The sequence below is a fragment of the Myxine glutinosa genome, chromosome 7 (assembly GCF_964187855.1).
Source record: "Myxine glutinosa chromosome 7, kmMyxGlut1.1, whole genome shotgun sequence".
Taxonomy (NCBI): domain Eukaryota; kingdom Metazoa; phylum Chordata; class Myxini; order Myxiniformes; family Myxinidae; genus Myxine; species Myxine glutinosa.
In genome coordinates this window covers 46,523,032-46,538,814 of record NC_136267.1, presented here as the reverse complement: position 1 = coordinate 46,538,814, position 15,783 = coordinate 46,523,032, and the positions used below count along the sequence as shown (strand labels likewise).

The window sequence follows — 15,783 nt, the reverse complement described above, 5'->3', positions numbered from 1 at the left end:
TTCGGGAGGAAGTGTGAAGAAGGTTGTGGGAAGTGCAGAGATGATAAAGGAAAGTCGAATCAGATGGATTATTTGTCAATAACAGGTGACTCTGCAGGGATTTGTTGAGAAGGAAGGAAAAAGGGTTGTAAAAAGTTGATGGTACGGCAGGGTATAAGGGAAAGTGGTTGTGGCCGCACGGCACCATGTTTGTGTGCGGAAATAAAGCTTACCCGTATTTACCTGATAATTTGGGAGGGACATGCTACCTGGGATCAGTGTTCCCCGAAATGGAATTGCGACAACACTTACACGGTAACACGGCACCCATAAGAGCACGGAGGGGAACCTATTGGAATGATGATGACACCACCACCTTACACGGCGCCGATTTTGGAGAAAGGCGTTAGCTTCTTCTTTCCATGGGCAGGAACGGTCATGAATAGTTACCGCATTGACAAAATTGCACTAATTTTAGAAAGGGTGGCCAATGATACCGCCACAGCACACGACGAAATGTTGGACATGGTTGTCCATATGCGCACAATGGTTATGCAGACCAGGGTCGCTTTGGATATGTTGCTGGCAGAATGAGGGGGTGTATGTGGGATAATTGAGGGTAAGTGTTGTATGTACATACCTGACCCATCAGAGGGGTCAGAGCTGCTATTGTAAGGTTAAGGGAAAGTGGACACAGATTGACAGAGGATCGAATGGACCGAGAAGCCTCCTACCAGTGGCTCACCGACTGGTTTAAGGGATGGACTGGTACAATAGTAAAGTGGATATTGACCGTCTTAGCAATAATCCTTGGACTTGTGGTTTGTGGTGTACTAATCAAGGCTTTAGTCCTTGCGTGTGTGAGAAAGTGTTTTCAGGATGGACACTGAAGGAGACACCAGAAAAAGCCATGGTGGTGACCGTCAAGCTGACCATGGATCCAAATGAACCTCTGGCTGTCGACGTGACTGCGGACTGCGGATCCTGGAACGACGACCCGAACGAGCCACTGGGCAGTGATGATGAGATCTCCACTTCCGAAGATTGTTCTTCCATTGTTGATTTGCCCGATAAAGATTTTACTGCCAACATTGATTTTTGTTGATTTGCCCGATAAAGATTTTACTGCCAACATTGATTTTTGTTGATTTGCCCGATAAAGATTTTACTGCCAACATTGATTTTACCGATAATGATTTTGATTACACTGTAAAACTGGATTTGGATGCGGATGTGGATTTGATTTGGTCTTCACGGACCCCGCCTAGTGATTCTTATGTCTCCTTATGTCTCACGAGCTCACAGTGGTTCAATCGTCATTGACCCAACTCTGGATGTCGACCCAACTCCGGACCCGACTGCAACACTGGGTCTGGTTGTCATGGGACCTGACACCGATGATACTCTGGATTCCGACTCTGAATGTTCGTCCAAGGATGACGACTTTGACTCGAACAACTTCGACTTTAACTCAAAGGAAGTTTCTCTCCCTCCTTTGGATCGTAATGTTTTGTTTTATGGCAAGAAAACCTATGCCATCAGATGCTGATGATGTTATGTATTCCCCAGAACACCAGCACCTACAAGGCCTCATGGACATAGACATCGATTAGCGCCGAAGATCTGCAAGGATTGCACCTGGGGACGCTTGGGCGAGCCCTTGCTAGGGGGGAATTCCGGCTGCACCTCTGTGGTCCAAGGGTGGGTCGGGAGACCTCTCGGGTGTGGACCCCGGCCGAGCCAGACGTCTTCGTTGTGGATCCGACACGTTAATTGACCTCAATGCCTCCATGGCCAACTCACATCACATACTCACACACACACACGAATCGTCCTTTGGGGTGCGGTGCGGGGCGCTTTGGGTGCGGGGCATGCTCCCTTGGAGAACATTCGCATGATACCTTTCTATTTCCTACCTTGATTGAATAAAGGCCTTTGATTGGCTCTTAGATAACTTTATGTTATAGAGCCAAAAGGGAGGTATGTGGGACCTGAGATCCCCCTCCCAGGTATTATGCCAATGATGTTGCTCAATTAACAAAATATAACCAATTTATATGTGTTGCTTTGCTTAACTTTAAATATTTCCTGTTAAGGAGTTAAGTTACTGTGTTGGCATATTCTCTTTATTGTTCCTGCTCTAACTGTGGCTCCATTGTATAAAGTTGCCAGCCGTTACTACTCAAAACCTACCAATCAGATGAATGCCGACACTTTTACGATCGGCTACCCTGATCTTTGTGTGCTTTTACTGACCTTCAACGAATGTTTATCCAAACTACGGACATGTGCTTATCTGGACATAAGCTAGGCATGGTCTCCAGTTGAACCCTCCTTTTCTTACTGAACAAAGGATGAGATCAAAGTGTGAGCCGATGAGTCACCCTTTATCTTTCAATCGTGATCGCTATATAAAGTGAACCCTGTTCAGCTCCCTTTGAGAGCAATTTGCCGTCGTGTCGGTCATTTGTGAGCTTCATATGCGACATCCTGTTCTCCACAAGCTTGTGTACAACGAGTCCAAATAAATATCTCAGTTGCTTCTTTTTCCTCTGTCTCGAGTTCTGAATCAGATACTGACATATATATATATATATATATATATATATATATATATATATATATATATATATATATATATATATATATATATACATACATATATAATCAGAAGTAAAGTCCCATGCATTAACTGTGAGCATGTGATGTTGGGTAAGGATGTGGAGGTATTGCACCACATTATTTCATTTCCCATGCGAGTGAACAAACTCTACTATTGCTCACTCTTTTCTTTGTACAGCTTTTTCAAGGAATGTTAATGTTCAGCCGCTTCTCCCTTTTTCGCATACACTCCTCTTTCGTGTTCTTGGTATGACGAATTTGCTACTATCTGTTGTCCAACTCTTTCATTTGCCTTGATGTCAAGTGAAAAGTAGGACACCAAAATATATGAACATCAGAAATTATACAATACAACAACAGGCATTTTAAGGCCATTTTCCCTGTGAGAGCGGGGGTTTGCCTTGCGGTCCCCATGACAATCTTCTCCATTTTGCCCTATTTTCTGCATCTCCGCTTGTTAACACCCTTGCCCGCATTTCTTCTTCGACCATCTTTAGCCAAGTCTTTCTCGGTCTTCCCCATCCTCTACTTCCTTCTACATTCATTTCCATCACTCTTCTCAACCAGTCACTTTCATCCTTCCTCAACCCATGACCAAACCATCTCAACCTGTTTCTCTTCACAGCATCAATCACAGGCTCTATACCCATCATCTTTCGCAATTCATCATTTGTCTTCCTCTCTCTCAACGATACTCCACACATCCACCGAACCATTCGCAGTTCCACCCTTTCCAGCCTTCGTTGCTGCTCTACGTTCATTACCCATTTCTTGCTCCCATAAATCATAACACTTCTCACACATGCAGCATACACCTTTCCCTTCAGCTTCAACGACACTCCCCTCCTCATCAGCACGCCACTCAGTTCCCCCAACTTCTTCCATGCACATCTCACTCTAGCAACCGTTGCCAAATCTGATCCACCTTCTCCATTCAGCACGTCTCCGAGGTAGCAAAATGTTTTCGCACCTTCCAGCTTCACTCCGTCTCCAAGATCCAACTCAACATTTCCTCCATCTGCAGCTACCTCTGTGCACACCTTACATTTGAATGTAGCTGCCACACTGGTTAATGACCCTCTCAGACCACTACATTTTTGATGAACCCACTCAGCGCACATTGTACATTGAATGGAGTTCACTCCGACACCCTTCCTACACACAGCACACAGCCACTTCCCAGTTCTTTCCACCTCACCACATGCTTTACCACTTGCCATTCCCTTCGTCTTTCCGATATTCACCTTCAGGCCTTTTGTCTCCATACATTCCTTCCACTTGTTCATCTTTTCCTTCAGTCCATCCATACTTTCCGCAATCAACACCAGATCATCTGCATACAACAACTCCCATGGTAAACCCTCCTTTACGTTCTGTGCCAGCACCTCCATCACAGCTACAAATAGTAGTGGACTTAGTACCGACCCCTGATGCACTCCCACCTTCAGCTCAAACTCACCACTGTTCCCGTCCTTCGTCCTTGCAGCTGTGTGCGCTCTTTTTTACATTGCCATCACTAGTCTGATCAACCATTCCAAAACTCCTAACATCCTCAATGCCCATGTCACTACTTTGCGTGGAACCCTATCGAATGCTTTCTCCAGATCAACAAACCCAAGAAAAAACTTCTTCCTCTTCTCCATGCACTTCTGCAAATGCCTTACAATAAAAAGCGTGTCTGTCGTTCCTCTTCCTGGCATAAATCCAAACTGCGTTTCGTCAATCTTCACTTCCTTCCTTATCCTCCTCTCCAACACCCTTTCCAATATCTAAATTCCATGCTCAAATAACTTTATCGCTCGATACGAGCCACCGTCCAGAGGGTCACCTTTCCCCTTGTATAGAGGGACGAGGGTATTCAGTTCCCAATCCACTGGTATGCGTCCTTCTTTCACCACCAGATTGCAGATCTCTGTTATTCTCTTCACACCACAACTTCCTGCTGCCTTCAACATATCTCCCACAACTCCCGTCGGCCCTCCTGCTTTTCTACTCTTCATTGCTTTTATCACTTCCTCCACTTCCTTCTCAGTTATCTTCTCTGCCGGTCCTAAAACTGGGTTAATCTCTATGTTGCCATCCCATTCATTCTCTGCATTCAACAGCATTTCCATGTATCTCTTCCATCTTCCTTTAATTCCATCTGGGTCCACAACGATTTGTCCCACTTCATCCTTCAAGCAACTCACCCCCATCACATCACACCTCTCTTTCGCTATCTGCTTTACAATCCTGAATACTGCTCTCTGACCCTCTTCCAAATCCAAGCGTTCTCAGAACATTTTCCTACATCCCTCCTGTGCCTTTGCTACCTCTTTCTTTGCAGCCTTCTTGGCTGCCTTATAACTTTCATACTCTGCTTTTTCTGCCCCCGTACCCTTCGCCTTCTGCCACTCCATGAACTTCTTCCTCTTCTCGTCAATCCTCTTTCCAACTTCATCATCCCACCACCATGTTTCCGAGTGCCTCGGTGGTCCTTTTGTCCATCCACATACCTCACCAATGGCTCCCAATAGACTATCTTTCATTGACATCCAACCACTTTCAAGCTCAACCACATCATCCTCGACCCTACTCAGCCTCTCTTTTAATGCCTCCCCTACTGTCACCTCTTTCAACCTCCACACCTTCATTCTCGGCTCGTACTTCACCCGCCGAGCTCTCCTCGCACCTTTCACCCTTATGTCGCAGACAACCAAGTGGTGCTGTGAAACAGCCTCCTCCCCCGGGATCACCTTTGTGTCCCGGAGGTGCCCCTTATCTCGCCTACACACCATCAGGTAGTCAACGGTTGTCGTCGACCCATCTGATGTGTATGTAACAAGCTTATTATCCTCTTTCTGGAACTGAGTATTACAAATTAACAAATCAGCTCCATCAGCAAACTCCAAAATCCTTTCACCTTCTCCATTTCTCACACCATATCCGTAACCCCCATGAACTCCCTCAAAACCATCCATACTCCTTCCCACATGTCCATTTAGGTCTCCTCCTACCACAACAACTTCCTCATCTTTCACATTTTCCATCAGCTTCTCTATTGCACACCAGAACTTGTCCTTCTCTTCATCGCTCCGACCAACCTGTGGAGTATATCCCGAGATGACGTTCACCAAGAGCTTTCCAATCATCATTTTCACCATCATCAACCTATCACTCACTCTAGTCACACTCACCACACTGTCTACAAACTCCTCAGAAAACAGGACACCAACGCCACGCACGCCCTCCGGGCACCCTTGCCACACAAACTTGTATTTCTGTCCCTGCCTACCCTTCACCATTCTCACACCACTTCCCTTCCATCTCGTCTCTTGCACACACAATATGTCCACTCTTCTTCTGACCAATACTTCCACCACTTCTTCTGATCTCCCTGTCATTGTCCCTTCATTCCATGTCCCAAACCTCAGAAACCGATCTCCACTTCGGGCATCAGACGTTTCGTCGTCATAAATGGAGTGATTTCCACCCTTGCTTCGATCGGGTTCCCCACCTTGAGTTTTGACGAGAGGGAGTGGGGTCCCCCACGGGGTACTTCGGGCTGTACCCTACCCATATATAGTTGTAATTGTCATGGTTCTCTTTTTGAAGCAATGTTTTTCTGGCCGGATGCCCTTCCTGACGCCAACCCTTTTAGTCGCCTCTTACGACACGCAGGGATATGGTGTACCTATTCTAAACCGGGGTACACACCGACTATCAGAAATTATACAATGATTCTGGTATTTTATATCCCATATATAAAGAGATGAAAGACCAAAAGCAAAGCAATGCTCATGAAGTGCTAAAAGTATAGATTTTATAGTGAAATAAACTTATAGAGAAAGCCAATACAGTACTCTCGATAGTCTCTTCTGAATGTTCTGGAAAACCACCCAAACTCCATCCTTACCACACATGGAGATCCTTTATCTTTAGATTTATTTACATTTATTTATCTTTAGATATTTTAGATTTATTTATCTTTAGATCTTTATCCGCTCCTTTGTTCCTCTTTTCTCCCATTGGTGGAAATCCCTCCTGGAGACGTTTCAATCCCTCTCTTCCCTCCAGTGGTACACCACTATCTCGTGTCACACCCCCATCCCTACCTGAATTCACTTATACTCCCATTAACCCTACATACCCCAATTCTCTTCACAGTGATTGTGTTTCTTGTTCATGTGTTCCATTGTTTGTGTTTAATTGTGGTCCCACTGCCTGGGCCATTGTCTGTTTACCCTCTAACCTCGCAATTCCATGATCCTCAATTTTGTATTAAAATATTGTGCAATATTTGTATTTATAATCTATGACACTATGCAAATTAACCTGACTGCGTGTGATCATTCATGTAAATACTATAAAAGTGAACTTGTTACTTGCGAAATCAAAGATTCGCAAGTATATTGGTTGGTCTAGTTTGTTTGTCTGTATGTCAATCGCCTACAGGTAACAATTTTAAACCACTCTCACGAAACTTCACCAAATAGTAGAGTTGGTCATATTGATATTAAGGTCAAAATGTCAACATAGGCCAAAGGTAACCAATTTTTGAAAAATTTCTAAAATCAATTTTCATCCGATTGACTTGACATTTGAGGAGTATTTGCAAATCAGGTCAGTGAATTCAACCACCAATTATTTTTTCGGTCAACATCGGCCAAAAGGTAAACATAGGTCAAAGGTCAGCAATTTGGGTGCAATTTTTTTAAACCTCAATTTTCATCTGATTTACTTGACATTTGACCAAGGTTTACACATCAGGTCACTGAATTCAACCACAAATTATTTTTGAGGTCTAAAGGTTAAAAGGTCAACATCGATTTTTTTCAGGTTAACTTTGTTTTAGGGATTTTAAAAGTGGTCTGCATGACATCTTCTTGTTTATTTGTTTGTTTACATATGCTTTAAAAACTAAAAAAACAGCTGAACTAAATTTAACCAAATTGTGCATGTTGCATAAGGAAAGGTACTCCAACTATGGTTTCTGTCTGGGTTGCATATTTGTGGACGGGGTTCAAGGTGGGGGGAAGACCCCAATTCTCTATATTTAAATGTATATCGTATGGAGCCCCCAGTGGTAACCAATATTACAAATTATCATCTTGTATAACAATAACATTACGATGATGTTGAAATCTGAGTGAGAATAATTCGAAATTTTCAAAATGTTTAATTTCACTTATTTTAAATGGAGGTTAAAACCAAAGTAAATAAAATGAGCTTCACGGCGAAACGGAAGTGTTTTTTTTTTTCAAGTGCCACATATAAGCTGCAAGGTTGGATGATGAAGTTTGGTGGCAGTATTGCCTAGCGTTATGTGCACTCACCTCTAAGCTGTCTAGCCTGGGTTTGAATGTTGACCCTGCTATAAACTGTCATCCCGGTGTTTCACAGGCGGGTTGATTCATCAATATGTGTGCCGTTCCTCGGATGAACATTAAACTGGGAGTCTCATCGGCCGTCGTTAATTGGTGGACGTGAAAGATCCCACTGTATCCTTTGCGAAAAGTAGGCAAGCTATTGCCGGCACCCTCGCCAAATTACAAAATCCTGCCCTAACCTTAGTCGAACATCAGGCCTGGCCAGCCGGTTCGTGAAAGACTTGAGCCAACCTTTCCCCGGCCAACCCCGGCTGTGAATAATTGTGGCTGTTAAGAAGAAGAAGTTGTCTGATGAGGGTGGGTGATGTTAGCTGATTTCCAATAGGCTATGAGCCAGACCCCCCAAATTGACCGGTCAGTACCATACAGATGGCGTAAGGCTCATTGTGATTTTTAGCAAGATATATGTCCCTAGATATGAAAAAAAAGTGATAGCAGTGTATAACTCTCGGCCATCTCTGTGTTATCACCCGAAATATTATTATACGCCCGCTTCGCTTCGCCAAAAAATGTGATATTTGCTAAAATTGGAATAAATATGTTTTTAAGGACCACAGAGTGCCGAGATCGAGATCGACATCGTATTTGTTCGAGAGATCATGATAAACCTAGAGTGTGGAGCAAGTTTGCATGCATTGTGAAATATAATGTAGCTGATGTTACAAACCTACTTTAGGATACTAGCTAATACCAAAAATTACACTGAGATACCAAAAGTAGTAGACGAATAAACCTAAAATGTTCAAAAGCTATGTTTCATTCCAAAATATCAAAATTAGGGGGTATGGTTGAACATATTTTGAACTTTGCCAAAATATGTGCCCCAAACAACCACCATATTACAAAGTAATGATATATTCCAATGCAGTGGTTCCTTGCGAAGATTTTGAGGGGTCAAATGTTACTCTGGGAGTTTTCATTTTTGAAATATTGACAAAAATGTACAATGTGAATTCTGAACTCGAAGCGATTTCGACCACTTTTTCACTAAATTTAACATATTTTTTGTCATTATATCAATATTTTGATAAATAACCCCCACAAATATTCTATATTTCTATTACTATATTAGTTGGCATCCAGTATGCAAATTATTGGCACTCTGTGGTCCTTAAAAACATATTTATTCCAATTTTAGCAAATATCACATTTTTTGGCGAAGCGAAGCAGGTGTATAATAATATTTCGGGTGATAACACAGAGATGGCCGAGAGTTATACACTGCTATCACTTTTTTTCATATCTAGGGACATATATCTTGCTAAAAATCACAATGAGCCTTACTCCATCTGTATGGTACCGACCAACCCCCTTGGCTCATAGCCTACAAGCAGAAGAAAGATGTCCTCTGGCAAATAATAGGGTGAAAATCAGTCAGCGAAGCGGCGGGTAAAAATGCCAAGTCTATACTATAAGAGAGATGTTTTTCTGTGTTGCCAAATTTTCTCAGACCGTTAAATGGATCATCGTCCAGCTTTCAGTGGTGGTTCATCTGTGAGTGTTGGGGAGTGTTATCGGCAAAAAAAAAAAATTTTGGAATGAAAACCTTGGATTTTGTTTTAATCACTCAATAATGCCTAAGTCTTTGTAGCTATGTGAAAGGTAATATCAAATGATCCGGGGCCCCATTCCTTTGTGGGTAGAGAGAAATGTTTTAGGCACCCACATGAAATAGAAGGAAAAAAAAATTGATTTCTTCTAAATTCCAAAAGGATTAGAACAGCACCGGGCAATGCTGGGTACCCCTACCAGTTAATGATGAACACTCCTTTCGCATCTTCAGATGCATATGTCTGCCGAAGCAGTTTCTAGGCTATTGGGCACAATCCTGGATGGGTTGCCACTTTGACGCAGGATACACAAATGTCTCATTCTTCCCAGAAAGCTGGTACTCATTTTGCCAACCTCTGAAGGAAGACAGGCTGATTCAACCCACCTGGTGTTAATTCAATGGCTTGACATGAGCTTGAACTCAGGGGCTTGAACTTAAACTAAGCCAATCACCTTAACCTTCAAGCCAACACCAGTCTTGTACCAGTTAATAACAAGCGTTACGCCTAGGTCCCCCGTCGGTGAAGTGATGCAAGTTGACAAAGTGGAAGACGCAAGGCGGCCATCTTGGATTTTGACATGGCAACACAATTTTCAATAGCGTTCCTCCTTATGCATAGATACACCCACACACCAGACCAGACATTAGTAGTTCGTTTATTTTTCAAGCTATTTCGCTCACAATGTTCAGACATATATATATATGGTGGCGGCCATCTTAGATTTTGACGTGGCGACCCAATTTCCAATAGCGTTCTTCCTTATGCCTAGATATACACACACACCAGATTGGAAGTTGGTACTTCGCTTATTTTTCAAGATATTCTGCTCACAAGGTTCAGACATACATGGCTGCGGCCATCTTGGATTTTGACGTGGCGACCCAATTTTCAATAGGGTTCTTCCTTATGCCTAGATACACCCACACACCAGATTATAAGTTGGTACTTCGCTTATTTTTCAAGATATTCCGCTCACAAGGTTCAGACATACATGGCGTCAGACATACATGGCGGCGGCCATCTTTGATTTTGACGTGGGTTGCACCCACACACCAAATTCGAATGCGGTCCTTCGCTTACGCACGCACGCACGCAAGTACGCATGCACGCCCTCACGCCCGCACGCACGCACGCCCGGACGGACGGACACACAGACGGAGGGGAAAACCATAGTCCCCCTTTCGCTCCGCGGTGCGACGGGGGACAATAAAGGACATACCAACTTCAATGCCTGATGGGTGGGTGGCGAACTATCATGATTGACCTTAATGCTCATTCAGCGTTTTCAACATAATTACACTGCCAAGGATTGGCATTATATTTACCACCAATGTTGAATACTGTGAATGGCATCTGATTTTAGTTGGTTTATTCCTCCATGGTGGCCAATCCTTGCCAGAATCTTCAACATTTGTCTCTTAGCAATCACATTCAAAATGGGCGCAACATATTTATTTGTTCTGCTCAATTGAAATTAAAATTTCCCGGTGAATGTTGGATAACCAGGCCTTTAGTATAATCACAGCATTTTTCGCGGAGTGAAAGAAATTAATCCTGAACCATTTTCCCCTGTGTTGTTGCATCCATAAATTGCCACCACAAAATTTTGACACGAAACTATCTGATCTTCAAGCACACCCCCTTGATATCAATTTAGGTTCTCTTCTACATCAGCCATTGGTAACGTTCCATTGGGATAACCAAGTGCATACTGCCATAATTAAATAATCATAAATAAAAATAAAATTAAATAACACCGAAAATACATTGTTTCCCCATCTTTATAAACCTCCAATAAATAGCACCGCAAAGTGGGCGTAACCCCTCAGTCCATGCATGGTGGAAACCAATTTCAAGATGGCTGCCGTGGCGGCCATATTGAAAATCGCAGCTCACCCATTTTCGAAAGGAACCTTCCTCTACTCAACCCCAACACACACTGCAAAAATGGATTTAATCGGACAAGCCATTTTGCTCGAAATTGAAAGGAAACCAATTTCAAGATGGCTGCCATGGCGGACATTTTGAAAATCGCAGCGCACCCATTTTCGAAAGGCACCTTCCTCTACTCAACCCCAACACACACTGCAAACATGGATTTAATCGGACAAGCTGTTCTGCTCGAAATTGAAAGGAAACCAATTTCAAGATGGCTGCCGTGGCGGCCATTTTGAAAATCGCAGCGCGCCCATTTTCGAAAGGCACCTTCCTCTACTCAACCCCAACACACACTGCAAACATGGATTTAATCGGACAAGCCATTCTGCTCGAAATTGATGGAAACCAATTTCAAGATGGCTGCCGTGGCGGCCATTTTGAAAATCACAGCGGAACCATTTTCGAAAGCAACCTTCCTCTACTCAACCCCAACACACACCACAAATGGATTTAATCTGACAAGCCGTTCTGCTCGCAATTGACGGAAACCAATTTCAAGATGGCTGCTGTGGCGGCCATATTAAAAATCACAGCACGCCCATTTTCGAAAGGAACCTTCCTCTACTCAACCCCAACATACACTGCAAAAATGGATTTAATCAGACAAGCCGTTCTGCTTGAAATTAACGGAAAACTATTTCAAGATGGGTGCTGTGGCAGCCATATTGAAAATCGCAGCGCACCCATGAACCTTCCTCGACTCAACCCCAACACACGCTGCAAAAATGGATTTAATCGGACAAGCCGTTCTGCTCGAAATTGACAGAAACCAATTTCAAGATGGCTGCCGTGGCGGCCATATTGAAAATCGCAGCGCACCCACTTTCGAAAGGCACCTTCCTCTACTCAACCCCAACACACACTGCAAACATGGATTTAATCGGACAAGCCGTTCTGTTCGAAATTGACAGAAACCAATTTCAAGATGGCTGCCATAGCGGCCATATTGAAAATTGCAGCGCACCCATTTTCGAAAGGAACCTTCCTCTACTCAACCCCAACACAACTGCAAAAATGGATTTAATCGGACAAGCCGTTCTCCTTGAAATTGACGGAAACCAAAAGTTGATGGACGCCCGGACGACGCCCGTGACGACAATACCCCTTAGCCCAATTTGGGCTGAGGGGTGAAAAGCATTTTACAAACATTTTTGCGGTTCCATGGTATTATAAAACGCTAAACATTATAATGTTGAAAGATAATCCAAAATGGTTCAAAATCCTCTTTGGATTGTTTCAGAATATTGACCATTGACAGGTTGCGTATTGTACGGTAGTTTTTCGATTTGGCTATGACAAGTTTCAAACCTGAAAGTTTCCTTTGACTGGGGTTCACATGATATTGTTTGTGTCCTACCTTGCATTTCTTCTCCAGGATGGATTTGGAAATGTGGGAGATTGGTGAATGGATGTTGATAACCCTTGGTGAAGGCAGATTGTTGATCGTTTCCACAGCTGCAGGATACATAAAGAAAATGAAAGTAACACTCATCCTAACTAGCTAATCTAACAGCAGTAACTTAACTTGTGGAATATCTCATCAATTAAGGAGTGTGTTGGAAGTATATTACGTACACGATATTTTAAGGTTGTATAAGATGTCGACAAATCACTCAGGGTTTGAAATGCAGAGGTGTCGTGATATCAATCGTATTTTGTTGGTGATTTTGTGGGAATGTTTGTAAAAAGTTATGATTTTTTTAAATCTCACATGGAACGAAGTTCAGGGGAGATTATGCGATGGCGCGTCGTCCGTCCGTCAGTCCTTCCGTAAACACTTGAAACTTCTTCTCCGAAACCGCTGATGGGATTGCGACCAAATTTGGCACCAATGATATTTGTTGTGTTGTGACTAAAGTTTGTTTACGGCATTAAAAAAAAATCGGGGTCTAAAGGGGTCCACCGGGGATCATAGTGGGTCCAGGTTCGTACATGCTGCCTTGTCTTATAGCAACCATTGAAATTGGTTTAAAATACCTTTAGCCAGTGTAGTATACTGTTTATTCTACGAGGTGAGCTTCAGGGGTATTGCCCCTATGTTTTAAAAACAGAGCAGTGGAGAAACTCTTGGGCACAATAAGCAAGAGGATAAACTGGCAGTTCTCGGTCTGAGAATGTTGGACGTTGGCTCATACGTGCCTCCTCCTGTAAAGATAGAGTTTTAAGTAGTATGGGTCTACTGAGAAATAGGAAAATTGGTGGACGATGAGGGTGAGACGGTAGGTTTGTTAATTTTTTTTATTTCTACATGTACACTGGAACAGGCAGTAGAACGTACAATAGTGGAGAGTGTAATATCTATCTCATGGATAAGCAACGCCTTTTAGAAGAGATTCAATTAAGAATTGAGGAAGTGAATAAATGGCTTGAAAAAAATAAGGGATGATAAAGCTCTAGGGCCAGATAATATGCATCCAAGAGTATATAAGTGTGTGGTGTTAGCAGATATCTTTATCAGCTCATTGGAGTCACGACAGGTACCAGAGGATCAGAGTATCAAATGAAACACCACTGTCGTGGAATAACTCAATCGAGCCATACCAGTTTATAGTTGGTTGCATCATTTACTAATAGCCCCCACCTCGAGTGGCCTTGTAAGCTTTGTGCCGGGGAAAATCCCATAAAAAAAAAAAAATAATAATAATACGTAGGTATGGAGAAAGGTGTTAAACAACACAGGGTCAGTATTATCCTCTCTGATGGAAGGTTTCAAATGAATCCCTTAGGTATTAGAATTAGAATGAATCCCCTTCCTGGAAGTCCTGGCAGTGTCCATATGTTTTATACCTCTCCCACCACCCCTTCCCATGCCTCCCCCTCCCCCAAAGCCCTCTCCCTCCCACTGATCTCTCGATGCCCCTGCTCTCAGATGTTGTGTTTGTGTTCCTCCCCCTCTCGCCCCATCTTGTCTACCGCTCCCCATGTTATATGTTTTATGTGTCGGTTTGTCTTTCTGTGTGATTAATGTTAGCTCTTTCACGAGCCTCGATCTTGTATAAAAAAAAATATATATACAATTCAACAGAGATGTGGCAGTTCATGGGGCAATCACTTGATTTCCCCATAAACTGCCACATCTCTGTTGAATGGTATCTATTCATGTTAATGAATGGATACCATTCATGCCTTGTCATTCATGATAATTCATGCCTTGTCATCCTGATACTAAGGATTTTTACAAGTAAACATCAGATATTGATCAGTCAATTGGCACGCAAGCGACTCTGTTATCTATTATCTCTCACAAGAGGTTGACATTGCAGCAACATTAACATTGCAATCTTTGAAACACAGCATTTTACAAGATGCTTTGCAGCAATAAATTCTGTCTTTTATAAAGACAATAATTGAATATATTGTAAAATAATTTCTTTACTTCCACACCACTATTTAAGAAAGGTTCCAGAGAAAGTATTGCGAACTATGGGGGGGAGCGGACTTTGGACTTTGAGATGAGGACTTTGAGATGGGTAGGAGGAGGGTTATTGAGTTTTGGTTGGGGTAGGGAGGAGGAATGAAGGCTTGGAGTTTGGAAGGGATTGACGCCTTAGCATTGGAAAGGGGGGAAGGAAGGGTGAGGACTTGGGGCTGGGAGGGGAAGGGGATTGTTGAGGACTTGATGTCACATTTTACAGATGTTCCGCACATCCCGCACATTATGACCATGCACAATATAGCGATACTAATTTTCACATGTGCACTATTCCTTGTATTATTATTCTCAAAATCAGAATTAGAGCAGAATTGAATAAAGAGAATGGAAGGGAAAGGGAAAGAAAAATATCAAATAAAAAAGGGATTAAGGAGATGGCAGGAGAATGGAAGTAGAAATAAAATAAACAACAATAAAGCAAATCCATTTTAAAAGGACATGACGCACAGTTGACGTGGGAAGGATCAATGTGAGGGAATTTCAAGAATCTAGGAACTCAATAACATTTTTCCATGTTGAAGGTCAGTTATTTTTAACATCAGGGCATCTTGATTACCAGCCAGTTTCAATACCTGTTACAAATCGTCAAAGCACATGTTTTTAGGCATTTCAGGAAAAATGCACATGCGAGTTAAAATAATTAATGCAGAAGTAAACATTTAAATGAATAAAAAACAACAGCACAAAAAAGTAGGAAATCGAAATCGACACAAATGCTTCGATGGATATGTCTCCACCCACATCACGTTAAATGTCAACCTATTGTTGCATGTGTTCTTAACTAAAGGTCACACGTGAGAACATGAGACAGACAACATAGATAAGTCAAGAGAAAAGACTTTGGCTACCTCTAACTCGAGTTGTAGTCTGCAAAAAGATTTTCAAAGGG

General features: G+C 42.6%; 1 protein-coding gene across 1 annotated transcript in view; it reads right to left on the bottom strand.

Annotated features, from left to right (window-relative positions):
• Window positions 1–15,783, bottom strand: part of LOC137431195 (sulfotransferase 1B1) — a 139,285-nt gene that overhangs the window by 15,372 nt on the left and 108,130 nt on the right. The window contains exon 4 of the mRNA XM_078781637.1: window positions 12,819–12,916. Coding sequence (XP_078637763.1) covers window positions 12,819–12,916 — 98 coding nt within the window. The remainder of the gene's footprint in view (window positions 1–12,818; window positions 12,917–15,783) is intronic.